Source organism: Macaca mulatta, chromosome 1 (assembly GCF_049350105.2).
Source record: "Macaca mulatta isolate MMU2019108-1 chromosome 1, T2T-MMU8v2.0, whole genome shotgun sequence".
In the NCBI taxonomy this organism is placed as follows: Eukaryota; Metazoa; Chordata; class Mammalia; order Primates; family Cercopithecidae; genus Macaca; species Macaca mulatta.
The window spans coordinates 24,537,934-24,560,742 of NC_133406.1; the positions used below are offsets into that span (position 1 = coordinate 24,537,934).

Consider the following 22,809-nt stretch of genomic DNA (forward strand, 5'->3'; position numbering starts at 1 on the left):
CTGAATATTTTAAGACCACTGTTGAGATCTGCTGCTCAGAAAAAAAAGATTCCTTTCAAAATTTTACTGCTCATTGACATTAGATCTAGTCATCCAAGAGCTCTGGTGGAGATGTAAAAAGAGATTAATGTTTTCATGCCTGCTACCACAGCATTCATTCTGTAGCCCATGGATGAAGGAGTAATTTCAACTTTCAAGTCTTACTGTTTAAGAAATATGTTTCATAAGGCTATAGCTGCCATAAATGGCAATTCTTCTGATGGATCTAAGCAAAGTAAATTGAAAACCTTCTGAAAAGGATTCACCATTCTAGATGCCATTAAGAACGTACATAATTCACTGGAGGAGGTCAAAATATCAACACTAAAGGCTGTTTGCAAGAAGTAGATTCCAGCCCTCATGAATGACTTTGAGCAGTTCAAGACTTCAGTGGAGGAAGTAATAGAAGAGAACTAGAATTAGAAATGGAACCTGAAAATGTGACTGAATTGCTGCAATTTCACAATAAAACTTGAATGGGTAAGGAGTTGCTTCTGATGTATGAGAAAAGAAACTAGTTGCCTGAGATGAAACCTACTAGTGAAGATGCTGTGAACACTGGTGAAATGACACAGGACTAAGAATATTTCATAAACTTGGTAAAGTAGCAGCAGGGTTTGAAAGGATTTACTTAAATTTCAAAAGAAGTTCTGTGAGTAAAATGTTATCAAACAGTATCACATGCTACAAATTCTTCATGAAAGGAAGAGTCAATGTGGCAAACTTCATTGTTTTATTTTAAGAAATTGCCACAGCAGCTGCAGCTTTCAGCAACCATGACCCTGATAGTCAGCAGCCAGTAACATCAAGACAGGATCTTCCACCAGCATGGGAATGTAAACTAGTACAACCACTATGGGAAAAAATATGTGGAAATTCCTTAACTAACTAAAAGTAGAACTACCATTTGAAAATTCTAACAGTCTCACTACTGGATATCTACCCGGAGGAAAAGAAGTCATATGAAAAGGATAACTTGCACACACATGTTTATAACAGCACAATTTGCAATTGCAAAAATGTGGAACCAGCCCAAATGCCCATCAATCAACAAGTGGATAAAGAAACTGTAGTATATATGTGTGTGTATATATGATGGAATAGTACTCAGCCATAAAAAGGAATGAGTTGATGGCATTCGCAGCAACCTGGATGGGATTGGAGACTATTCTAAGTGAAGCGACTCAGGAATGGAAAACCAAACATATGTTCTGACTCATAAATGGGAGCTAAGCTATAAGGATACAAAGGCATAAGAATGATACAAGGGACTTTGGGGACTTTGGGGCAGAAGGGTGGGAAGGGGGTGAGGGATAAAAGACTACAAATTGGGTTCAGTGTATAGTATTCGGGTGATGGGTCCACCAAAATCTCACAAATCGCCACTAAGGAACTTACTCATGTAACCAAATACCACCTATTCCCCAAAAACCTATGGAAGTAAAAACATTTTTAAAAAAAGATCTTTAACCAACAAAAAGACTGTAAGTCACTGAAGACTCAGATGATCGTATTTTTAGCAATAAAATATTTTCATATTAAGGTATGTTCATTTTCAAAACAATGCTACTGCACACTTAATAACAGTATAGTCATAATTTTAGAATGCCGTAAACAATAATTTATAGGCACTGGGAAACCAAAATATTAGCATGACACTTTATTTCAGTACTCGCTTTATTATGGCAGTCTGGAACTGAACCTACAGCATCTCCAAGATATGCTTATATTCCCCATTTGGCTAGGGAGATAGCAGTTGCACATTTTAGTGAATGCTTTTTCTGCATGTCATATGATTTTTGTCTTTTGTTCATGTGGCCATTTATTTATTTTTTGGGACAGTCTCACTCCATCACCCAACCTAGAGTGCAGTGGCATGGTCTCAGCTCACTATAGCCTTTGCCTCCCAGGCTCAAGTGATTCTTGTGCCTCAGCCTCCTGAGTAGCTGGAATTATAGGTGCACATCACCACGCCCAGCTAATTTTTGTAATTTTATTAGAGACAAGGTTTTGCCATGTTGGCCAGGCCAGTCTCAAACTCCTAATCTCAAGTGGTCTACCCACCTTAGCCTCCCAAAGTGCTGAGATTATAGGCGTGAGCCACCGCGCCAGCCTCGTGTGGTAATTTATTAGTGTTAAACCAATCTTGTCTTCCAGGAACAAACCCAGCGTGGTCACTATATATCTTACATATAATATACTGAGTTTGATTTGTTACTATTTTGTTTTAGGACTTTTCCATTTATGTTAAAGACTGAGATTAACTTTATCTAATTTTATTATCAAGGTTATTTTGCCATTATAAAATGGGCTTGGGAATAGATTTTAAGATTTTGGATTTGATGCTTTTTTATGGCTCTACAGAAATTACTAATATTGCCTTTAATTTACCTAAACATAATGAGCCTAGTTATTTTAAAGGGTTATGTTAGATAATCCTCTTATAGGGATCTTCTTTTTGGAGTTGATTTTATAGTCTGTTGGTTATGGTGATGTTCATTCAAGCTAACAGAATCTCTTCATATGTCTAGTTATTTTCGAGTGTTAAACAGTGTATATGAAATCTCGTTATTTCTCTCCAAAGAAGATTTATGATTGTGTCAGTCAGAAAGCTGGAGTCAATAGCATCTCAGATTACCTTAATCCATTTTCAGGGATTGAAGTGGTTTTAAATTGGGTTTCAGACATCACAAAAGTCAATTTGTAGTTGGCCTTTACTAGAAAAGGGGGAGGGATGAACAGGTAATCACCAAAGGATTATTAGTAAAATTTACAGTTGACTTCACAGCATAAACAATGGAAGCCAGAAGACAATGGACTATTTTTTAATTTTAATTATAATTTTTTAAGTAAGTAATATTGCAATAAAATATCTAGTTCTTACCAGCTCTGAGTTCATTGGAAACTCTGTTCTGTTTCTCAGCCTCTAAATGTCCTCTTCCAGAATTGGTAACTGGCCCTGGGAAGAAACAAACCCAACTGCCAGATTCAACTCTCCAAGATTTCTTCCTTTCCAATATTTTGGGCCCATGATTCATGATTCCTCACCACATTTTTGTCTCTGCAGGTCTTCGAAGAAGGTGTTTTATTTGTTCAGCTTTTCCCTAATCTATCATTAGAAGTTGAACAACTCCTGCATTTCTTTGGGGGAGAGTAAGGGGAAATGGAGTTCTTGCTCATTCACTCAGGCTGGAGTGCAGTGCTATGAACATAACTCACTGCAGCCTCAAACTCCTAGCTCAAATGATCCAGTCTCAGCTTCCCGAGTAGCTGGGGCTGCAGGTGCATACCACCACACCTGGCTTCCTGAATCTCTCTCTCTCTCTCTCTCTCTGTGTATATATATATTTAACAGTTTTGTGTTAAAATTTGTAATTTGGTCTCCTCAGACATAATTAAGTAAAATCTGTCCATTCAAAATCTGGAGTACCTGTGGGTATCTTTCTGTCAACTATATATTCATTCTCATTCTTGTTTTATTGTGTACCTGATTGTTCATGGAGTATTTGGTGGAAGTAATGATTTCAGAGTAATTTGAGACTTACGATAATGTTAACTTCCTCTGGAAAGGGTTTGTGTTTGCTTTTTTAAGACACCTGGGGGCCTAGAAGGCCAGGCCCAGAAGCTGTTAAAAGCACTCTATTCAGTCATTCAGCTTCCTCTTCCGGAACTGGCAAATGATCCAGAGGAAAAACTTCCCTAAAGCTAATCTCACCTCTCTGAGTTTATGTATTCTCTAATCTTTTTTTTTTTTTTTTTTTTTTTTTTGAGACAAAGTCTGGCTCTGTCGCCCAGGCTGGAGTGCAGTGGCGTGATCTCAGCTCACTGCAATCTCCACCTCCCAGGTTCACACCATTCTCCTGCCTCAGCCTCTCAAGTAGCTGGGACTACAGGTGCCCGCCACCACGCCCCGCTAATTTTTTGTATTTTTAGTAGAAATGGGGTTTCACCATGTTCGCCAGGATGGTCTCGATCTCCTGACCTTGTGATCCGCCCGCCTCGGCCTCCCAAAGTGCTGGGATTACAGGTGTGAGCCACTGCGCCCGGCATATTCTCTAATCTTAACCCATTAATTCCTTAATGCTCTGTGTGATCTTAATATCCTCACACTTTTTTATTTTCTGTGGAAAAGTTGGTCTAAATTACTTGGTCTTTTTTTCCTGTGAAGTGGACGTCATCATGTAACTTTTTTATAAAGCAATCATTACTATTAGGTTTTCCAGCCTTATTAGTAAAAAATTTATGAAAGGCAGCATGGGAGTAGTAAAACACTATAGGCCTGGTTACTGAACAAACCTGGGTTTAAGTCATGACTCAATTGTTTACCAGTTATTAACTTACTAATTTTTCAGTTGTTTCTCATACACGCACACACACACACACACATATCACATCATAGAATGGCTGTAAGACTGTGGGTTAAAATATGTAAAATCCTTACCAAAATGCCTTTGTACAGGTACTTAACTTTGTGTTACCCACTATCCTCTTATTGTACCCCTACTTCCATACCTACCCCATAATATTTGTCTTGCTCAAAATTTGAACTTCTCCTTTTTATTTCCCTCAGGTGATTCTAGTCACAAGATTCCTATTTCAAATTTTGAACGTGGGCATAACCAAGCAACTGTGTTACAAAACCTTTATAGATTTATTCATCCCAACCCAGGGAACTGGCCACCTATCTACTGCAAGGTAATTTCAGGTTAAGAAGTACTTTTAAGATATCAATTTATAATACCAAAAGATCCATAAAACAAAGAATTTTTGCCTGTGTATTTTTGTCTTGTGTGTCTTAAACACACATTCATTTTGAATTGTTTTGAATGTAATTAGGTGTAGTGCCTATTTTTAAAATGTCTCCAATTTTGGAGGGATTTTGAAGACTGCAAAAGCTAAACATATTTCTATTTTGGTAGAGTTCATGTTCTCTGAGTTCTTCTTTCTGAAATATCTGCAATATCTTTTTACCCTTAAGAATGGATACTCCATTCTGTACACCTATCTTACCAAACAAGATTACCTTTTCTTCAAAACTATCTTTGTAGCAATCCCTTTCTTCTTTCTTTGTAATGTTTAAAGAGATGATAATCTTCGAGGCTTGGAGTTGAAAAGTGGACTTTAACCTTGCTACTTAGTATAACCATGAGGTGATTATCTGATCTTTTTCTGAACATTTCTTCATTTGCATACCCTAGGTCTCCCTTGCTTCTCATAAAGTATCTTAACATTTCTGTATAAATATGACTAATAATAGCTGTAGTCTTTTCTAATATATGTCAATTTTTTATAGTTTTCATTTTGTTGGCACAAACTCTTCAGTCTTTCTCCTGTGCCCCCTACCTCCCAACCCCCACATTTTGAAAGTACAGCATTATAAGTCATTCAAAGTAGGAGAAGATACAAGTAGCTTTTTGTTTTGTTTTGTTTTGTTTTTTGCTTTCTCCAGTCTGATGATAGAACAAGAGTCAACTGGTGTTTGAAGCATATGGCAAAGGCATCAGGTAAGTAAAACTCTGGGTTGCTGCAGAAGTGCGTTATAATTAATATCTGTGTTTGTTTCTACTTTGATATCTTCCGAGTATCTAAATTTACTAATTGTATGTGTTTTTCTATTTACTCTGGAAGAAATCAGGCAAGATCTACAACTTCTTACTGTAGAGGACCTTGTAGTGGGGATCTACCAACAAAAATTTCTCAAGGAGCCCTCTAAGACTTGGATTCGAAGCCTCCTAGATGTGGCCATGTGGGATTATTCTAGCAACACAAGGTATTGCTAGCATTTTTGTTTGAGTCATTTTGACTTCTTTTCTAAACTGGGAAAATATGGTAGGACTTTTTTACCTTTTTATGCAATATTTTCCGATGAAAGCTTGGAATCATTGTATTTCCTTGAATATAAGATTTCATTGATAGTAAGATACATTGTTACTTGTGTATCACTAAAAACAAACCTGCCAAATAAACTGTTCTTTCTTATCACTTAGAATTTCTATACTGATGAAAGAATGTCCTTAGATTTATTTAGAGAGATGTTTATTACATAGAACTCTTGTACTTACATGTAAAAGAATATATAAGTGAAATCAATTGGCAAAAGTATTTTTTATTTTGAGATAATTTTACACTTACAGAAAAGTTGCAAAAATATTACAAAGTTTACTATTCTCTGTTTCCTTAATTGCTAACATTTTAATACATTTTCTTTATAATTTTGTTTCTAAATATATATACACTTTTTCAAAATCACTTCAGGGTAAGTTGCTGTCATTATGCCTCTTTACACCGAAATACTTCAATATGTGTTTCCTAAGAATAAGAATGTTTAGTCTACAGCCATAGCACCCTGAACACGCCTGATCTTGTCTGATCTCACAAGCTAAGCAGGGATTGGCCTGGTTAGTAGTTAGATGAGAGACTGCCTGGGAATACCGGGTGCTGTAGGCTTTTACTGTGTGTGTGTGTGCGCGCACGCATGTGTATATAGAACATTTATATTACCATAGTGTAATGATCAAAAATCACGATATTGAATATAGGATGCAATACTATTATCTAATCTGAAGACCATATTAATATTGTATTAGTTGTTCCACTATGTCTTTTATAGCCAAACAAATTCTAGAGTCCAGTCCAAGACCACATGTTGCACTTAGTTATTTATCTCTTTAATCTGGGAAGTTATTTATCTCTTTAATCTGGGACAGTTCCTCAGTCTTACTTTGACTTTCATGATCTGGATATTTTTGAGTACAGGCCAGTTATTTTATAGAATGTTTCTCACTTTTAGTTGATCGGTATTTCCTCATGGTTAAATTGAGATTATGCATTTTTGGCAAGAATACCACAGAAGGGATTATGTGACTGCTCAGTGTGTCATATCTGGAGGCATGTGATGTCAGTTTATCCCATTACTGATGATGATAACTTTGATCACTTGTTTAAGATAGTACCTGTCAATATTTCTCTCTTGGAAAGTTACTGTTTTTTTACCATATATATATATATATATATATATATATATATATATATATATATTTTTTTTTTTTTTTTTTTTGAGACAGAGTCTTGCTCTGTCACCCAGCCTGGAGTGCAGTAGCGTAATCTCAGCTCACTGCACCCTCCACCTCCCAGGTTCAAGCAATTCTCATGCCTCAGCCTCTCGAGTGGCTGGGATTACAGGCACCCACCACCACGCCCAGCTAATTTTTGTATTTTTAGTAGAGAAGCGGTTTCACCATGTTGGCTAGGCTAGTCTTGAACCCCTGACCTCACGTGATCCACCCGCCTCAGCCTCCCAGAGTGCTGGGATTACATGCATGAGCCACTACTCCTGGCTTTTTACCATATAATTAATAAATATTTTGTGGGGAAATACTTTCAAATTGGGTAGATATTCTCTTCCTCAAACTTTCATATACAAATTTTAGTATCAAGTGCTGACTTTTGCCTGAGTCAGTTATTACTATCATTGTGAAAGGTGATTTTTCTTATTTGATTGTTCCTTCTGCATTTATTGGTTGGCATTCCACTGTAAAACCAAAAAAAGTTTCTCCTTTTTACCCTTTTTTTTTTTCATTTATATGAGCATGGACTCATGGATTCTTATTCAATACATTTTAATCCATTATTGTAATTTATTTTTATGATCAAATTGTTCCATATATGGCCAGCGGGAGTACCTTCAAGCAGGGGTTTGTGTATCCTTTTGACATTGCTTCATTGCTTTCTATCCAACAGTGCTTCTTTGCTTTCTATTTGGCACAATATGTTACAGGCTTATCTTGTACTTTCTCTGTTCCAGCCCTGGATTAGCCATTTCTCCCAAGAATCTCTGGTTTCTTTTAGTGGAGCATAATAGTTAGGAGATAGAATCTGGGTGGTAGGTGTGCTCATTTCTTACTAAAGTGTCATTGATTCTATATCCCTTTAGTGGAGAGCTAGGAAATATATGTTTGTGTGTGTGTGTACACACTCTCCATACATATCTGTTTGTAGCTAGGTCTGTCAGTCTTTTTATCCATCTCTGTCTTACCATGAGTTCACACTTAACCTGTTATTTCAATCCAATACCATAGAGTTCTCTAGCTTTTTTACTTTTTAAAAAATTTCCTTTCTCTAAGAATGAGAACCCTGGCTGTCAGTATTTTTTAGAATTATATGGTACCATTATTTTTTAAAAAAGACATACAACTGTTTAGAGTTTATCATTGTTTATAGTCTGAAAGTATATAGTCAAAATACTTTGTTCAGAAGTTATTTAGGTTCTTTTTTCCCCTTTCAGTACAAATTACTCTTTTGGAATATATTAATAGTTCATTTGCTTGTTTGTATTCCATGTTCATATTCCATTTTTGCTAATTTAGCTTTTGAATGTCTGATGCATTTCCATTTTGTAAACAAAAATAATATTCAAGAGAACTTTATTCTAGTTTCATTAAAAAAAAGCTTGTTAGGATTGCATTAAATTTATAAATTAACTTGGGGATAACTGAAATATTTATAGTATTGAGTTGTTTCCAAAGATTGGGACATCTTTCCATAGTTCAAATCTACTTTTGTGTCTTTCAAATATGTTTTAAAATTTTTCTCACACAGATTGTGCATCTCTGGGACTGGCGCATTTTTGTAGGAGCAGTTCCTTGATAACTTTTTCTGTTTTTCTATGGAAATTGATTTTATTAGGCTTTCTAATTTTAATGAGGTAAATTTTGGTAATCTGTATGTTTCTAGAAAATGGTACATGTTATATAGCTTTTCAAAGTTATTTGTTTAAAGATCTGCAAGGAAGTGTGGTCTCTTAAAATTTTTTTAAATTTCATCTGTTTCAGTGGTTATCTTGTCATTGTATATTTGTGCACTCTCATTTTTTTGTAAGCAAGTGTGTTGTCTACAATAGGATTTTAATTTATTAGACCTGTTTTTCTATTCTCTTCCTAATTAATTTTTGCTGTTATTCTCTTTGTACGTTGTTGTTTTTCTAGTTTTGGGGGCTGGAAATGTAATTTATTTATCTTTTGCCTGATTTTTTAATGTGTTTAGTAGAGTGAAGTTTCTCTTAATCATTGTTTTCAATGAATTACATAGATTATTGCATGCCATATATTCATTGCCATTTTAAATAAATTATGTCATTTTAACTCTCAACTACCATCTCTTTAAAACAAGGCTTTTACATGTCCACGTGAAAAGGACTTTCTGCATTTTGTTTCTTTTAGTAAATTCCAGTGCTTTTACATTGTGATCAGAAAGCATTTATAATAGTTTTACTTTATGGAAGTTACTGGTATTTAAGGGTTTTTTTTTCTGACTTAATATTATAATCAATTTTTGTGACTGTTCTCTTGGCATATGAGAATATACTTTCTTTTCAGGATATAGCATTTGAGATCCACACACATACATCATCTACATTGATTGTATTTAGATTTTCTTTAGTTGTATTTTATATTTTCATTAGTTATATTTTATCCAGTTGATATATCTTGTGTTGAGAGTAATCTCCTGTTGTTTCATTGCATTTCCTGTAGTTGTAAGCTGCCTGCTGTGATATTTGATGCCTTAAAAGTTAAAGTTTGCTGAACCTTGATACAGTAAATTGATCAGGGGCTCATGGAAGAGTATTCCCTGTGTTCTTGAACATTTAAAACTTTTTCTAATGGTTTACACCGTATTTCCTTGAGTTTCTAGAAAATGCCACTTCATTTTATGGCTTTGTGTGTTCCTTTTGTGAAATTTGGTCAATTAATTCTCTTGGCCTTAGTTATTTTGGCCTTAGTTATGTGATCTTTTTGACTGGAGTTAGTTGATCATTTTGCCTGGAGACGACCTTAGTCTTTTTTCATTTTTAAAATCTAATACTGTTGCTAGGATATTTCTCTGAGTTTATATGCAGGTCCATTTTCTGAGACATTTGGTGAGCCCCTTCAATATGCAGAATCAGGTTCTATTTCTGGAGATTTTTTTTTAGATCATAGTTTAATACTAGTTTTGTTCCACTGCTTAATGTTTCTTCTTAAAAGGAGTCCAATATATATGTATGTTTGATCTTCTTTGCCTTTCAGTCACTTTTTCTGACGCTTTTTACTTTGTTTATTCTCATGATAGTTTCTGCTTTCTTCAGTTTCTCTTATTAACTTTACAAATGAATCTGTTCAACCTTGGGCAGTTGGTAATTTAGTTCTTTTCTGTAATGTTTTTGTCTTTTTTTCCCCTCTCTTTCCTGAGTTAATTTCTTCTGTTTTGTTTATTTCTGTTTCTAGTTTTGAAGTTTCTCATTCAGGGTGTGTTTTTATATTCTCATATGCTTTTTCAGGATATTTAATTTAACATGGAATGGTAATTGATACGGTTTGACTCTATGTCCCCACCCAAATCTCATATGGTTTGGCTCTGTGTCCCCACCCAAATCTCACCTCAAATCGTAATCCCTGTAACCCCCATGTGTCAAGGGTGGGACCAGGTCGAGGTATCTGGATCATGGGGGCAGTTCCCACATGCTGTTCTCATGAGATCTGATGGATTTAATAAGCATCTGGCATTTCCCCTATTTGCATTCATTTCATCCTGCTACCTTGTGAAGAAGGTGGCTGCTTCTCCTTTGCCTTTCCCATGATTGTAAATTTCCTGAGGCCTCCCCACCAATGCAAAACTCTGAGTCAGTTAAACCCCTTTCCTTTATAAATTACCCGGTCTCAAATATTACTTCATAGCAGTGTGAGAACAGACTAACACAGTAATGTTACGTTTTTCCCCTCCTTCATATTTTTTGGGGGGTGGGGGTATGAGAAATTATCAGCTAAAGTGTTTTGAGTCTCCTTTTCTGTTTTCTTTTATTTTTCTTTTATTTATTTTTTTTTTTTAAGAGAGTCTCACTCTGTCACCCCGGCCGGAATGCAGTGACACAATCATAGCTCACTGCAGCCTGGTACTCCTAGAGTCAAGCAATCCTCATGCCTCAGTCTCCTGAGTAGCTGGTACTACAGGCATGTGCTACCATACCTACCTAGTTATTTTTCATTTGTCATGGAGACAGAGTCTTGCTGTGTTGCCCAGGCTAGTTTCGAACTTCTGGCCTCAAGCGATCTTCTTGCCTCAGCCTTCCAAATTGCTGGAATTACAGGTGCAAGCCATCATGCCTGGCTATCTTCTTCTTATAATAGCTTGTTTTCTTCCTATAATAGCTTTCTGTAGATGAAGATACATTGCTTCTTTGCATTTCTTGGACAAGGCTGATAATTTATGGGGAGGTTTGATTGAGAGTCTTTGTTCCAGGAACCTTCCTCTCTGTCAATGTGACAAAGTACAGGTTCTTTAATGAATGTTTTCAGGGTGGTGGGAGTGTGGTTGTAGGTTCTTAGAATTTTATTTCCTGCATGATCTTAAATTTCCCCGTTTGCTTTTTTTTTCTCCACCTAATTTTTAAAGGGCCTTTCCCCCTTCCTCTTTCACTTAGCATGGCACTTGCCTATAGTCAGTGCTCTGATCTACTAGGACTGTTTGAATATTTACATAAAGAATGGGCTTCCTCATTGTAAAAATGATTTTAATTTAATCTTAGGCTCTCCATTTTCTTTCTTCCCCACAGTTTTTTCTGGACTCTACTCCATATAAAGATTGGGGTAGGAGACTGAGAAATTGCTCCATTGGAAATTACAGTTTTCATTTTTCTATTTATAGACAACTGAGTTTTGTAGCATTCTTCTAGTTATGCTGCAGGTGGAGATTTTGTTTTCCCCACGTTTGTTGTTGTTCTTGTTAATCTGTAAAGCTTATGAATGAAGTGTTAAGATATTTGGATTTATGTACCATTACCTCAGTTACAGGCTGAAGTATTTCAGAAATTTCACATTGAGTCATTCATTTTCCATGTTTTTATACATTATTGTCCTCTGTGCCATTAAGAGTGTTGGCGATACAGCATTTCTTAAAAAAGAACTCCACTGTTGTCTCTGGGGTTTTGTTCTAAGCATACCCTTTCTGCAAGTTTTGATGCCAGTTCTTTCTTCATCTTTTCAGAAGGGGTCAAAAGAAAGTTTTCAGGGACAAACTAATATGTCCTCAAATAATCTTTAAATGGTTTATTGACTAAAATGTTGAAGGATTGCAAATGTCTGGTTACCATCAAGATTAATAATTAAATTTGTACATGGTTAGGCAATGGCAACTATTTCTAGACTGTCAAATGTACATTGTGCAATACCTTCAATTGTAAAATGCATTCTAATTTGGGTTAAAATGTGAAGAAAATGTGTTTTATAATTGAAGAAATACAGTATTGAGTTCAGCAGAGTAGCTATACTCTGCAACAAGATTAGAGTAGCTCTGGTTTAAAACATTTGAGGTCCATGCTGTGGGATTTTGTTAAAGGTAAAACTCTTACACAGTACTGTAGGCACTTTACTAAACTTCTTTGGACAGGATAGATCTACTTTTTATTGAGCTTCACAACATAGTAAGATTCAAATGTATGATATTTTACAAGGGAGTTTGGATTGTAGTATACAATAGAAACTGTTAGAGTCTGTTAATACAAGCAAATGAAACCTATTCCAACCACTGCTCTTAAACGCTTACTAAAAGACCTTAAAGTTGGTAGTAAATTTGTGGTAAATGTTTTGTTTAGTTCTAACAGAAATGGGTAGGTTTTGTATTGGTGAAACTGAGTACAATTAGACAAATTGAATTTTAGAATCTTAAACAGTCTGTTAATAACATGCATTTTAGAGGCTAGAATATTTATAACTTTTATAGATCCCCTATTCTCCTGATGCTTCTTGTCATAATTATTCTTGGACTAATTCACTGTCTATGACTTGCTGACTAAAACATGGTAGCCTTTATTTCATCAACAAATATTTATTGAGCACCTCCTCTGTGCCAGGAGATGATCCAAAAGTGAGCAAAATTAATGTGGTCCCTGCCATCAAGAAGCTAACAGTTAAGTAGGAAAGAAACATACAGTACATAATAAAGAAAATTGTGATTTTAGCTTGTGGTAAGTGCTAAGAAGAAAATCAACAGGACACTCTAACAGAGAAGAATGTATAGAAAAGTAGACCACTTTATAGAATGGTCAAGAAGACTTTGAGGTTGTGACATTAGAACTGAGAACCGAAGTGGGAAAAGGATGCAGCCATGCAAAAAATGGTAAGAAGAGCACCCTGGACAGAGATGGAAAAACCTTGAGGTAAAGGCTTGGTGTTTACTAGAAATTGTTAGACAGTCAGTGTGACTGTGGAGTAATGAGTAAAGAGGAGAATGCACAAGATGAGGTTGAAGCAATCGGGGGGTGGGGGGGTCATAAACCATTAGAAAAATTTTAAACACGCAAGAACACAGGGAGAGATGGAGAGGAATAGGTCGATTTAGGATAGGTTAAAGTCAGTAGACCTTGCTGATGGACTGGACCCAGAGAGAGAAAACGGAAAAAAATAATGAAAGATGACACCCAGGTTTCTAGTGTGTACTACTGGATAGATGGGGAGGAGAGGAGCAAGGTTACAATGTTCTGAGGTCCTGGTGAGGCATCACATCCAGAGATAGCAGGCAAGCAACTGTCACCCTGCTAGAGCTCAGTGAAGCAGTTTGGGTAGTGTCAGCATTCTTTTCACTATGTGCTGGGCACGGAAGATACAGTACAGGAAGACAAGTCTTCTGCTTTGATGGACCTCACAGCATGTACATGAGATCACCTCAGCAAACAGCAGAAAGAGAACTCAGCACAAGCCCTGATGAGCTCTGACAAGTTAAAATGTGGGCAGAGGCTTTTCGAAGTCTCAGTACCTCTCAGCCTGTAAGTGTTGCTGTGTTACACAAATCATAGCCATCATCAGTGTTGATGAGGGTTGAAGAGATGAGAAAAACTGGGATTTTGTATTCTGGATGTAATAATTTCATAAATCCATGTGAAGTATTTGGTCTTCTTTACCACTCTATAAAGTACTCTGCCTTTCTACACAATCTTATATATCCTATTAGGGCTATTAGTTTGCTTTTGTTCCCAGGATTATCTCATTCTTCTGGATTGTGAGTTGTGGTCTCCCTGTTTTGTTCTTTTTCATGTTGCAGGCTTTTCTTGAATGCCTGATTATCCTTGATTGTGTTCATATTTAGAAATGAGGCTACAAAGCTGAGTGTTCCATATTGTTCAGTGGGGATTGTTAACTGATGAGGCTTTCCTGTAAGGAAAGCAGATGAGAGATGTTTAGTTGGAGGCAAAATCCTAAATGCTAGAATATGAAAGGCTTTGCTTTAGGGTACCAGCAGCCATTCTTGCTGCCTGGTTTTCCAAGAACAGTTTACTTTTTTGCATGGGGGGTCAGGGAAGTAGACTATTCTTTTTACAGAAGTTCAGCCTCGTATCTTCCCTTTCTGTTCTGTGAGTAGAGATATGCTCACAAGTCCAGAGCCTCTTCAGAGTTCTGATAGGCAGACCTTCTTCTGCTGTTAGCCTCTTGAGCACTGAAGACTGTGACTTCTTTCCAGCTTCATCAGTTACCATTTATTTTGTTTATTTGCCAAAGATTTGTTAAAACATTTTCTATGGAGGCCTCTTCCTGCCTTTTTCCTTTATTGTGGACAGCTACCATTTTTATTCTTTGACTGTCATCTTCACAGGGTCTTGGGACCAAGAAGAGATAAATTTGTGCATGTGTTTAATTCACCATCTTGAACCAGAAACCCCAGCAACAGTAGTATTAAGAAATGCAGTTTTATACTTTATCACTTTAAAATAGTTTTTCTTAGCCCAATTTAATGAGCTTTTGATACTTAGCAGGATTGGAACTGCTCTTGTACATAAGGCACTTGTATGGGAAAATTTCTGTGGGAAAGAGTGACACAGTCATCCTTGGCCTCAGAATCTCCTGTCCAATAAGACTCTAGTGTGAAGATATTAGTCATGTATGGTAAATTCTGGTAGAATTTCAAGAGTTTCAAAAAGTTATGAAAAATCATATGCAGAAGAAGTCACTTAAGTGTTGTAAGAGTTTAAAAACTATTAAATACTATATGGAATAAATGTTTTATTTGTGTCTTTTGTGAAGATAGAATTTCTTAGAGCAGAGATTTGGGTTGAAAGGGGGACCTTTCCAATAAAAAATGGCCTGAATGGTGACTCAGAGAAATGAAAGCCTGCTGGGCGCAGTGGCTCATGCCTGTAATCCCAGCACTATGGGAGGCCAAGGTGGGTGGATCACCTGAGGTCAGCAGTTCGAGACCAGCCTGGCTAACATGGTGAAACCTTGTCTCTGCTAAAAATACAAAAATTAGCCAGGCATGGTGGCACATGCTTAAAATCCCAGCTGCTCAGGAGGCTGAGGCATGAGAAACACTTGAACCTGGGAGGTGGAGGTAGCAGTGAGCACAGATTGTGCCTCATATCTAAATATGAATGCAATTAAGGATAATCAGGCATTTAAGAAAAGCCTGCAACATGAAAAAGAACAAAATGGGGAGACCACAACTCAGTCCAGAAGAATGAGATAATCCCAGGAACAAAAGCAAACTAATAGCTCTAACAGGATACAGAAGATTGTGTAGAAAGGCAGAGTATTTTATAGAGTACTGTGCCCAGCCCATTTAGGGTTTTTTTGTTTTCTTTTTTTTTTTTTGAGTCTCGCTCTGTCGCCCAGGCTGGAGTGCAGTGGCCGGATCTCGGCTCACTGCAAGCTCCACCTCCCGGGTTTGCGCCATTCTCCTGCCTCAGCCTCCCGAGTAGCTGGGACTACAGGCGCCTGCCACCTCACCCGGCTAGTTTTTTGTATTTTTTTTGGTAGAGACGGGGTTTCATCGCGTTAGCCAGGATGGTCTCGATCTCCTGACCTCGTGATCCTCCCGTCTCGGCCTCCCAAAGTGCTGGGATTACAGGCTTGAGCCACCGCGCCCGGCCGTATTTCCATCATTTCCTCACCAACATCACCTCCTGAGATCTCCATTGAAACATCACCTTCTCAGTGTTACCTTTCATTGACACTTTATCTAAAATGTTGCTCTTCCCGCATAGTTTATATCACCTTTTTATTTTTTCTCCTTAGAACTTTCCCAGTTTTCTAATTTACTATGTATTATGCTTACATATCTTTCTTGATCTGTCTTTCCCACTGGAAAGTAAGTTTTGTGTGGACAGTAGTTTCTGTTTTTTCAATACTGTATTTCTAGTGCCTACCACAAGGCCTAGCAAATAGTGTACATTGAATAAATGTTTGTTGAATGAGTGCATGTCACTGATGTGCCAGAAGCACTCATTTTATTTCAAGGTAAAATTTGACTGTATGGTTATGTGTAGCTTGTGTAGTATCACGAATTTGTATCAGAGAAGGTAGCATTAAAATCTGTTTTTTAAAAATCTTTGTGTTAAATTTGAAGTTTTAATCTTTAAGTAACCTCATTTTTTAAAAGATTTCAGATAGAAATCTGGCATATAAAAACCTTTAAGCAGTGCTACTTCAGTTAGAATATTAAAGTCCTTTTTTTTGTACAGGTGCAAGTGGCATGAAGAAAATGATATTCTCTTCTGTGCTTTAGCTGTTTGCAAGAAGATTGCGTAAGTTGGGGAAAGGAGTTTCTTCATAATACTGTATTCTGATTAAATTATTCTGTGCTGTTTTGCTTGCTATTGCTTTGGCAGTCAGGGTAACTGTTTCCACAATGCTCTTTTAAAACAAAGGGAGTCAAATCAAAACTCCAATGAGATATTATCTCACCCTGGTTTAAAATGGCTTATATCCAAAAGACAGGCAATAGTAAATGCTGGTGAGGATGTGGAGAAAAGGGAACGCTCATACACTGTTGGTGGGATGTAAGTTAATACAACCACTATAGGGAACAGTTTGGAGGTTCTCCAGAAAACTAAAAATAAAGCTACCATATGATCCAGCACTTCTTCTGCTGGGTATATCCCCCAAAGAAAGGAAACACATTGAAGAAATATCTACACTCCCATGTTTGTTGCAGCATTGTTTACAATAGCCAAGATTTGGAAGCAACCTAAGTATCCATCAGCAGATGAATGGTTAAAGCAAATGTGGTAAATGTGGTATATATACACAATAGAGTACTATTCAGCCATAAAAAAGAATGAAATTCAGTCATTTGCAATAGCATAGATGGAACTAGATGTCATTATGTTAAGTGAAATAAGCCAGGCACAGGAAAATAATCATCGCATGTGCTCACTTATTTGTGGAATCTAAACATCAAAACAATTGAACTCATGGAAATAGAGAGTAGAAGGAATGATTACCAGAAGCTAGGAAGGGTACTAGAGGGGTGAGGGGGAAGTGAGGATTGTTAATTGGTGCAAAAAAATAGTTTGAATGAATGAATAAGGCCTAGTATTTGATAGCACAACAGAGTGACTGTAGTCAATAATAATTTAATTGTACATTTGAAAATAACTAAAAGAGAATCATTGGCTTGTTTATAATACAAAGGATAAATACTTGAAGGAATGGATATGCCATCTTCCATGATGTGATTACTACACATTGCATGCTTGTATCAAAACATCTTATGTAGTCCATAAATATATGCACCTACTATGTACTCACAAAAAATAAAAATAAAGGTGGTTTTGTACATCGTATTACATTTATTTTCTGTCCATGTCACCTCTCCTAGCAATATGGGTGAACCTTCAGAACCACTTCCTTATTGGGGTACTCTAACACATAGGTCTTTTGTTCTCGTTTTGTAGTGAAAGTACCTGGAGCCCCAGATAATCTGGGTGCCCTGGTAGCCCAGTGGGTGATATTTAGTTCAGAGGATAGATTAGTGTTTATGGTTGTTGTCTTATTTCTGCCACTTCCCTCTCCTTGCCTTAAACATTTGGGAATCGTAGTAATCTTTACCTTCATTGCCATGCCCTTAAAATGAACCTAAAATTTTATCTGGTAATCAAAAGATTGCTTACCAGTAATAACCTGTTTTATTATATGTATTGCTATTTATTTATATGTCTTCTCTGAATCGCCAAATTTATTTTTTTCCCAGTTTATAACAGTATCTCAGATGCTTGCTTTTTGTTAGAGATTTTAAAATACAAATACTTTTAGGTGAATTAAATGAGATTCTGATAGTGAGATTTTTATTTCTTTTAAAGGTACTGCATCAGTAATTCTCTGGCCACTCTCTTTGGAATCCAGCTCACAGAGGCTCATGTACCACTACAAGATTATGAGGCCAGCAATAGTGTGACGCCCAAAATGGTTGTATTGGATGCAGGGCGTTACCAGGTAAGAACCTGGCTTGAAGAGCTGCTGGTCTCTTTAGCTGTTCTACTCAATGTGATTCTGGCCAACAGCTGTAAAAGATCAAGCCTTTGTTTGGTTCTTTCCCTCCCCTTAAACATTATTTTGAAGTCCTTCATGGACTGTCAAACAGTTCCTAATCCAGTTGCGTCTAGTAAAATTCTTTTTTTTCTGGTGTATTTCCTACCAATTTAACAAAGTTTTAAGAAAATTAAAACCAGTATTTAGTCGTTATATAAAACATTTCCAAAGATGTATTCCAAAAATTAAATATCTGAATGTAAGTAATATAAATATTCTGAACATCTACTTCAAAAATGTTTAAGACCTGATTTAGGATTTGATTAAAAGCTATCTAATTTTTCTACCACCTTCCTTCCCTCTCTGCTGTTTACTTATTAGTAGGCCTCTAAACCACTAAGTACATAGCAGTTAAGAGTATGGGCTATAGGGTCAGAATTCCTGAATTTTATTTTAGGTTCTGCTACATACAAGCTTTGTGACTTTATGCACGATACTTGAACTTTCTGTACTAATTTTTTATTTATTGAACAAGAACAATAATGGGGGCTAGTATTTGTTAGGATTAAATGCAGCAATATATGACAGTGCCAAGGCCTCCCTGCCTTAGAGCTTAATAGATATTAAATAACTATTATTATTTTACAATAAACATTTAGTGAAAAGGAAACTCAAAGGCAAGAACTACTGATAAAAACAACTAGATTCATCCTAGTTAATTATGCTGAACAAAAGAAGCAGTCTCCAAAATTACGTACTTTAGAATATACTGTATGATTCCATTCATATGACATTTTTTTGAAGACAAAACTATAACAAGAACAAATTAGTGGTTCCCAGGGGATAGGCGTGGGAACAGGGTGTCTGTAAAGGGATGGAGCATGAGAGAGGTTTTTGAGGTGATAGAATGGCTCTGCATCCTGATTGTGGTGTTTACACAAGTCTGTACATAATGTTAAACTTCATAGATGTGTACACCAAAAAAAAGTTTTACTGTGTGATAATTTAAAAATAAAAATGAAGGACTTCAGATCTCTCCATACGTACACTGGGCAAGACCGTTCTCTACCCTCCCTTTAAACCTTTTACCCAGTGGTTCTCAACTCCATTTCATGTCCTCCGTGGGGCATCTAACAATGCCTGGGGGCATTTTTGGTTGTCACATCTGGGGAGGGGGTGCCCCTGGCATTTAGAGGATAAAGGCCAGGAATGCTGTTAGCACTCTATCTATACAGGACAGCCTTCCACAACAAAGCATTTTCCAGCCTAAAATGTCATTAGTGCCCAGGTTGAGAAACCCTACCTTAGTTTCATCACCGCCATCTGTGTTCACATCATCAGAATTAATCTCAATAACGTGACTTTTCATTGTTTACATCAGTTACTATAGGAAGCCTAGGAGTCTTAAGATTCTTTCTCATCTCCCAGACTCATCTTATTTGGCTGGTCCTATTTCCCAGCCCTCCCCAACTCCTAAGAAACCTTCCTGTCAGTTTTCTCAGCCTTAGTTATCAGCAGAATTTCAGATATCTTCAGTCTCTTTGGGGGAAAGTCTATTTTACCTTCTTGGTTGTAACTAAAACTTGACCCTCCTCTAAGGACACTGCTTCTCTATTAGCCTTTTCAAATGGTGATATCTTTTTCTTCTTCATGTGTCATGGGCCTATATTTGAAGTAGTTGTCCTTGATTGTGGCTTCCAGACTTCTTTATACAGTCTCCCCAAAATTCCTAGGCATTGAAATTCCTGCCATCCAAGATGTAGTACCTTTTTGGAGTCAGTAGACTCCAAATGGCCCCTTTTTGGAGTCAGTAGACTCCTGAGTTGGTTCCCCTCATTCTTAGAGCAACACCGATCCAGAAAACTGGTTTTTCCATCAGAATTATTTATTTCAATTTCCCTACACATAGTCCTTCCAGCTGCATAACCTCTCAGTTCGATTTCCTCTCCTTCAATAATCCTTCTACCAAACAATCATATCCTGGACCCCAGTGGTACCTCCTTCATAATCTCAATTTCAAACATCCCCCTCTCAGACTACCACCATCTTCTAGTACCCCAGTGCCAACAGTTATTTGGTCTCTACTGGGATATACAATTCATTTATGCCTCCACTGTTTTGCACTCCCTTACAGGGCCACTTCATTGCACAACTCCAGGGCACCATTAACGCTAGTAATGCTGTAGCCTCATGTCTCCTCCTTTGCCACCTTTGTCTCTACCCTTCACCTTCTTCCTTCCCAACTCAGATTCCTTGGCCTATCTTTTCCACTGCCTTGCATGCACTGTCAACTCCATTGGCCCTCTTTTTTTCATCATACTTGACAGATACTAACCCTGATTACATCTAACTCTTCACCTACTCTCCTCGTATGCCTGTGAAGCTAAATGCACCTGGAAAGGAACTACCATGCTGACCGATCTTACTATTCATCACCACCAACTTCAAGGGGCCTTTAATGTTGCCTGACAGATACCCATTTCTCTAGTCTGACTGATTTCCTACTCTCCTAGACAGTTATTTCTCACCACCTTTTTCCTTCAGATTTCATCATCTCTTCCCTTACCTTTGCTCTAGCTGATGCCTTTGCCTCCTACTTCTCTGAGAAAATAGAAACAATTGGGAGAGATTTTCTACATATTCCTATGACTCATCTACCTGCATCTACCATATCCTCTGCTTTACTCCTATTTTAATGAATGAATTTTCTGCGTTCCTATCTAAAACCAATCTGGCTATGTGTATGTTAGATTTCCTTCCCTTACCGTAAACTCAAGGACATGGCTTCAGTAATTTTCCCCTCCTGTATCATCAGGGATTCACTCTGTTCTAATTCATTATCAGCAAACGTGCTATAATCTCACTTAAAAAAAAAAAAAAAAAAAAAAAAAAAGCAAACCCTTTTTTACCCTGAAATTCCTAATCTCCCTCCAAAGTCTATCCTATTTTCTCCCCTTCTTTGCAGCAAAAATTGATCAGACACTGGAAAAGTATTTGAGTGTTAGTTTGCATTTTTAGAGAGTAATTTGAAACTGAAGACAGACCATCCAATAATTGATAAGAAATAAACATTTTTCCCCCTGGTATTTTCCTGCTACTTACAGAAGCTGAGGGTCGGGAGTTCAGGATTCTCTCATTTCAACTCTGCTAATCAGGAACAAAGATCAAACACACCCATTGGTAAGCACCTTATATTTTACAAAAATGCACCTAAAGGATGTTAGAGCCTATTACTAAGATCCCAGGGTGTGGTATTTAAACAGTGATATCTAAATTAGCTTTAGGATATAAGGCACTTGTTGAATTGAGGGTTTTATTTGGCATTAGCACCTTAAACAGTTTAGCTATGTACATTTTTGGGTCACTTGGATACATTGTAACTTCTCAGAATTTGTTAGGGCATTTAAAAGAAAACTTGTTTTTCTTGTAGCGGCAATAGCTTTATAGTTTTGATTTTAATGATATCTTTTGTGGGGTGAGACACTTTAAAAGCTCGTGACATGAAATTTCAAGTGGTACCTAAAGAATTTCAATTAAAAGTTTCCTGGGCTAAAAACAAAAACATTTTTCTACTGTTGACCCATTGAATTATGGCTTAGTGAAAGGCCTACAGTAGGATGAGTCAATCGAGGCATCTCTTTGTAATAAAATTATAAAATGGCTATATTTCTTTTCTCGTATTTTCAATATCCCAGGTGACTACCCATCTAGGGCGAAAATTTCTGGCCAAAACAGCAGTGTTCGGGGAAGAGGGATTACCCGCTTACTAGAGAGCATCTCCAATTCCTCCAGCAATATCCACAAATTCTCCAACTGTGACACTTCACTCTCATCTTACATGTCCCAAAAAGATGGTTACAAATCTTTCTCTTCCTTATCTTAATGATGGTACTCTTTTCAATTTCTGAAAACAATAACAGGCCCAAGTTCCTTCTTACTACAGTCATATTAAACAGATCACATCAATGATAAATGTCACTACTATAAAAACTACTTAATTTGTAAGGAAATTGTTTCATAGATTTAAAAAAATTGTGGTTGGAGAGCATCTTGGCATTTGTACTTTTTTTCTTGAGGGATTGTTCTGCTTCCTGGCTGTATGATGGGTATATCATTAAAGTTTTGAGTCCTATACAAACAAAACTGACATTTTTAGAGTTGTACTTTTGGGAATGTTATAGATTGATAATTATTTCCCCTGATAATAAAGGTATTGAATGTCTGTTATGAAAGGTTCTAAAATAGTGTTAATCTGTTTCTTCCTGTCAAGAAATGGGACTCTTGCACTACAGACCTGCAGGCTGTTTTTATTGCAAATAACTAAGAAAATTTTTTAACAAACACAGAGTTTTGCTACCTTAAAAAGTTTTTGAAATATACTTACTTTGGCAAAAGGAGTCACTTGAAAGATGAGAAGGCAAAATTAGAAAGGTTATGTAATATACCCTAAATCACATCACATGGCTAGATATTGAATGAATTTCTCATCCGTTGGACT

The 22,809-nt window shown here is 36.8% G+C and overlaps 1 protein-coding gene and 1 pseudogene across 1 annotated transcript in view; both read left to right on the plus strand.

Moving 5' to 3' along the window:
- MAEL (maelstrom spermatogenic transposon silencer) overlaps positions 1-22,381 on the plus strand; it is a 33,032-nt gene extending 10,651 nt beyond the window's left edge. Inside the window, exons 6-12 of the mRNA NM_001260961.2 lie at positions 4,610-4,734; positions 5,489-5,543; positions 5,668-5,809; positions 16,523-16,585; positions 18,143-18,275; positions 21,416-21,491; positions 22,007-22,381. Coding sequence (NP_001247890.1) covers positions 4,610-4,734; positions 5,489-5,543; positions 5,668-5,809; positions 16,523-16,585; positions 18,143-18,275; positions 21,416-21,491; positions 22,007-22,194 — 782 coding nt within the window. The 3' untranslated portion in view covers positions 22,195-22,381. The remainder of the gene's footprint in view (positions 1-4,609; positions 4,735-5,488; positions 5,544-5,667; positions 5,810-16,522; positions 16,586-18,142; positions 18,276-21,415; positions 21,492-22,006) is intronic.
- LOC114675537 (5S ribosomal RNA) lies at positions 6,368-6,486 on the plus strand (annotated as a pseudogene).
- Positions 22,382-22,809: the final 428 nt, after the last annotated feature.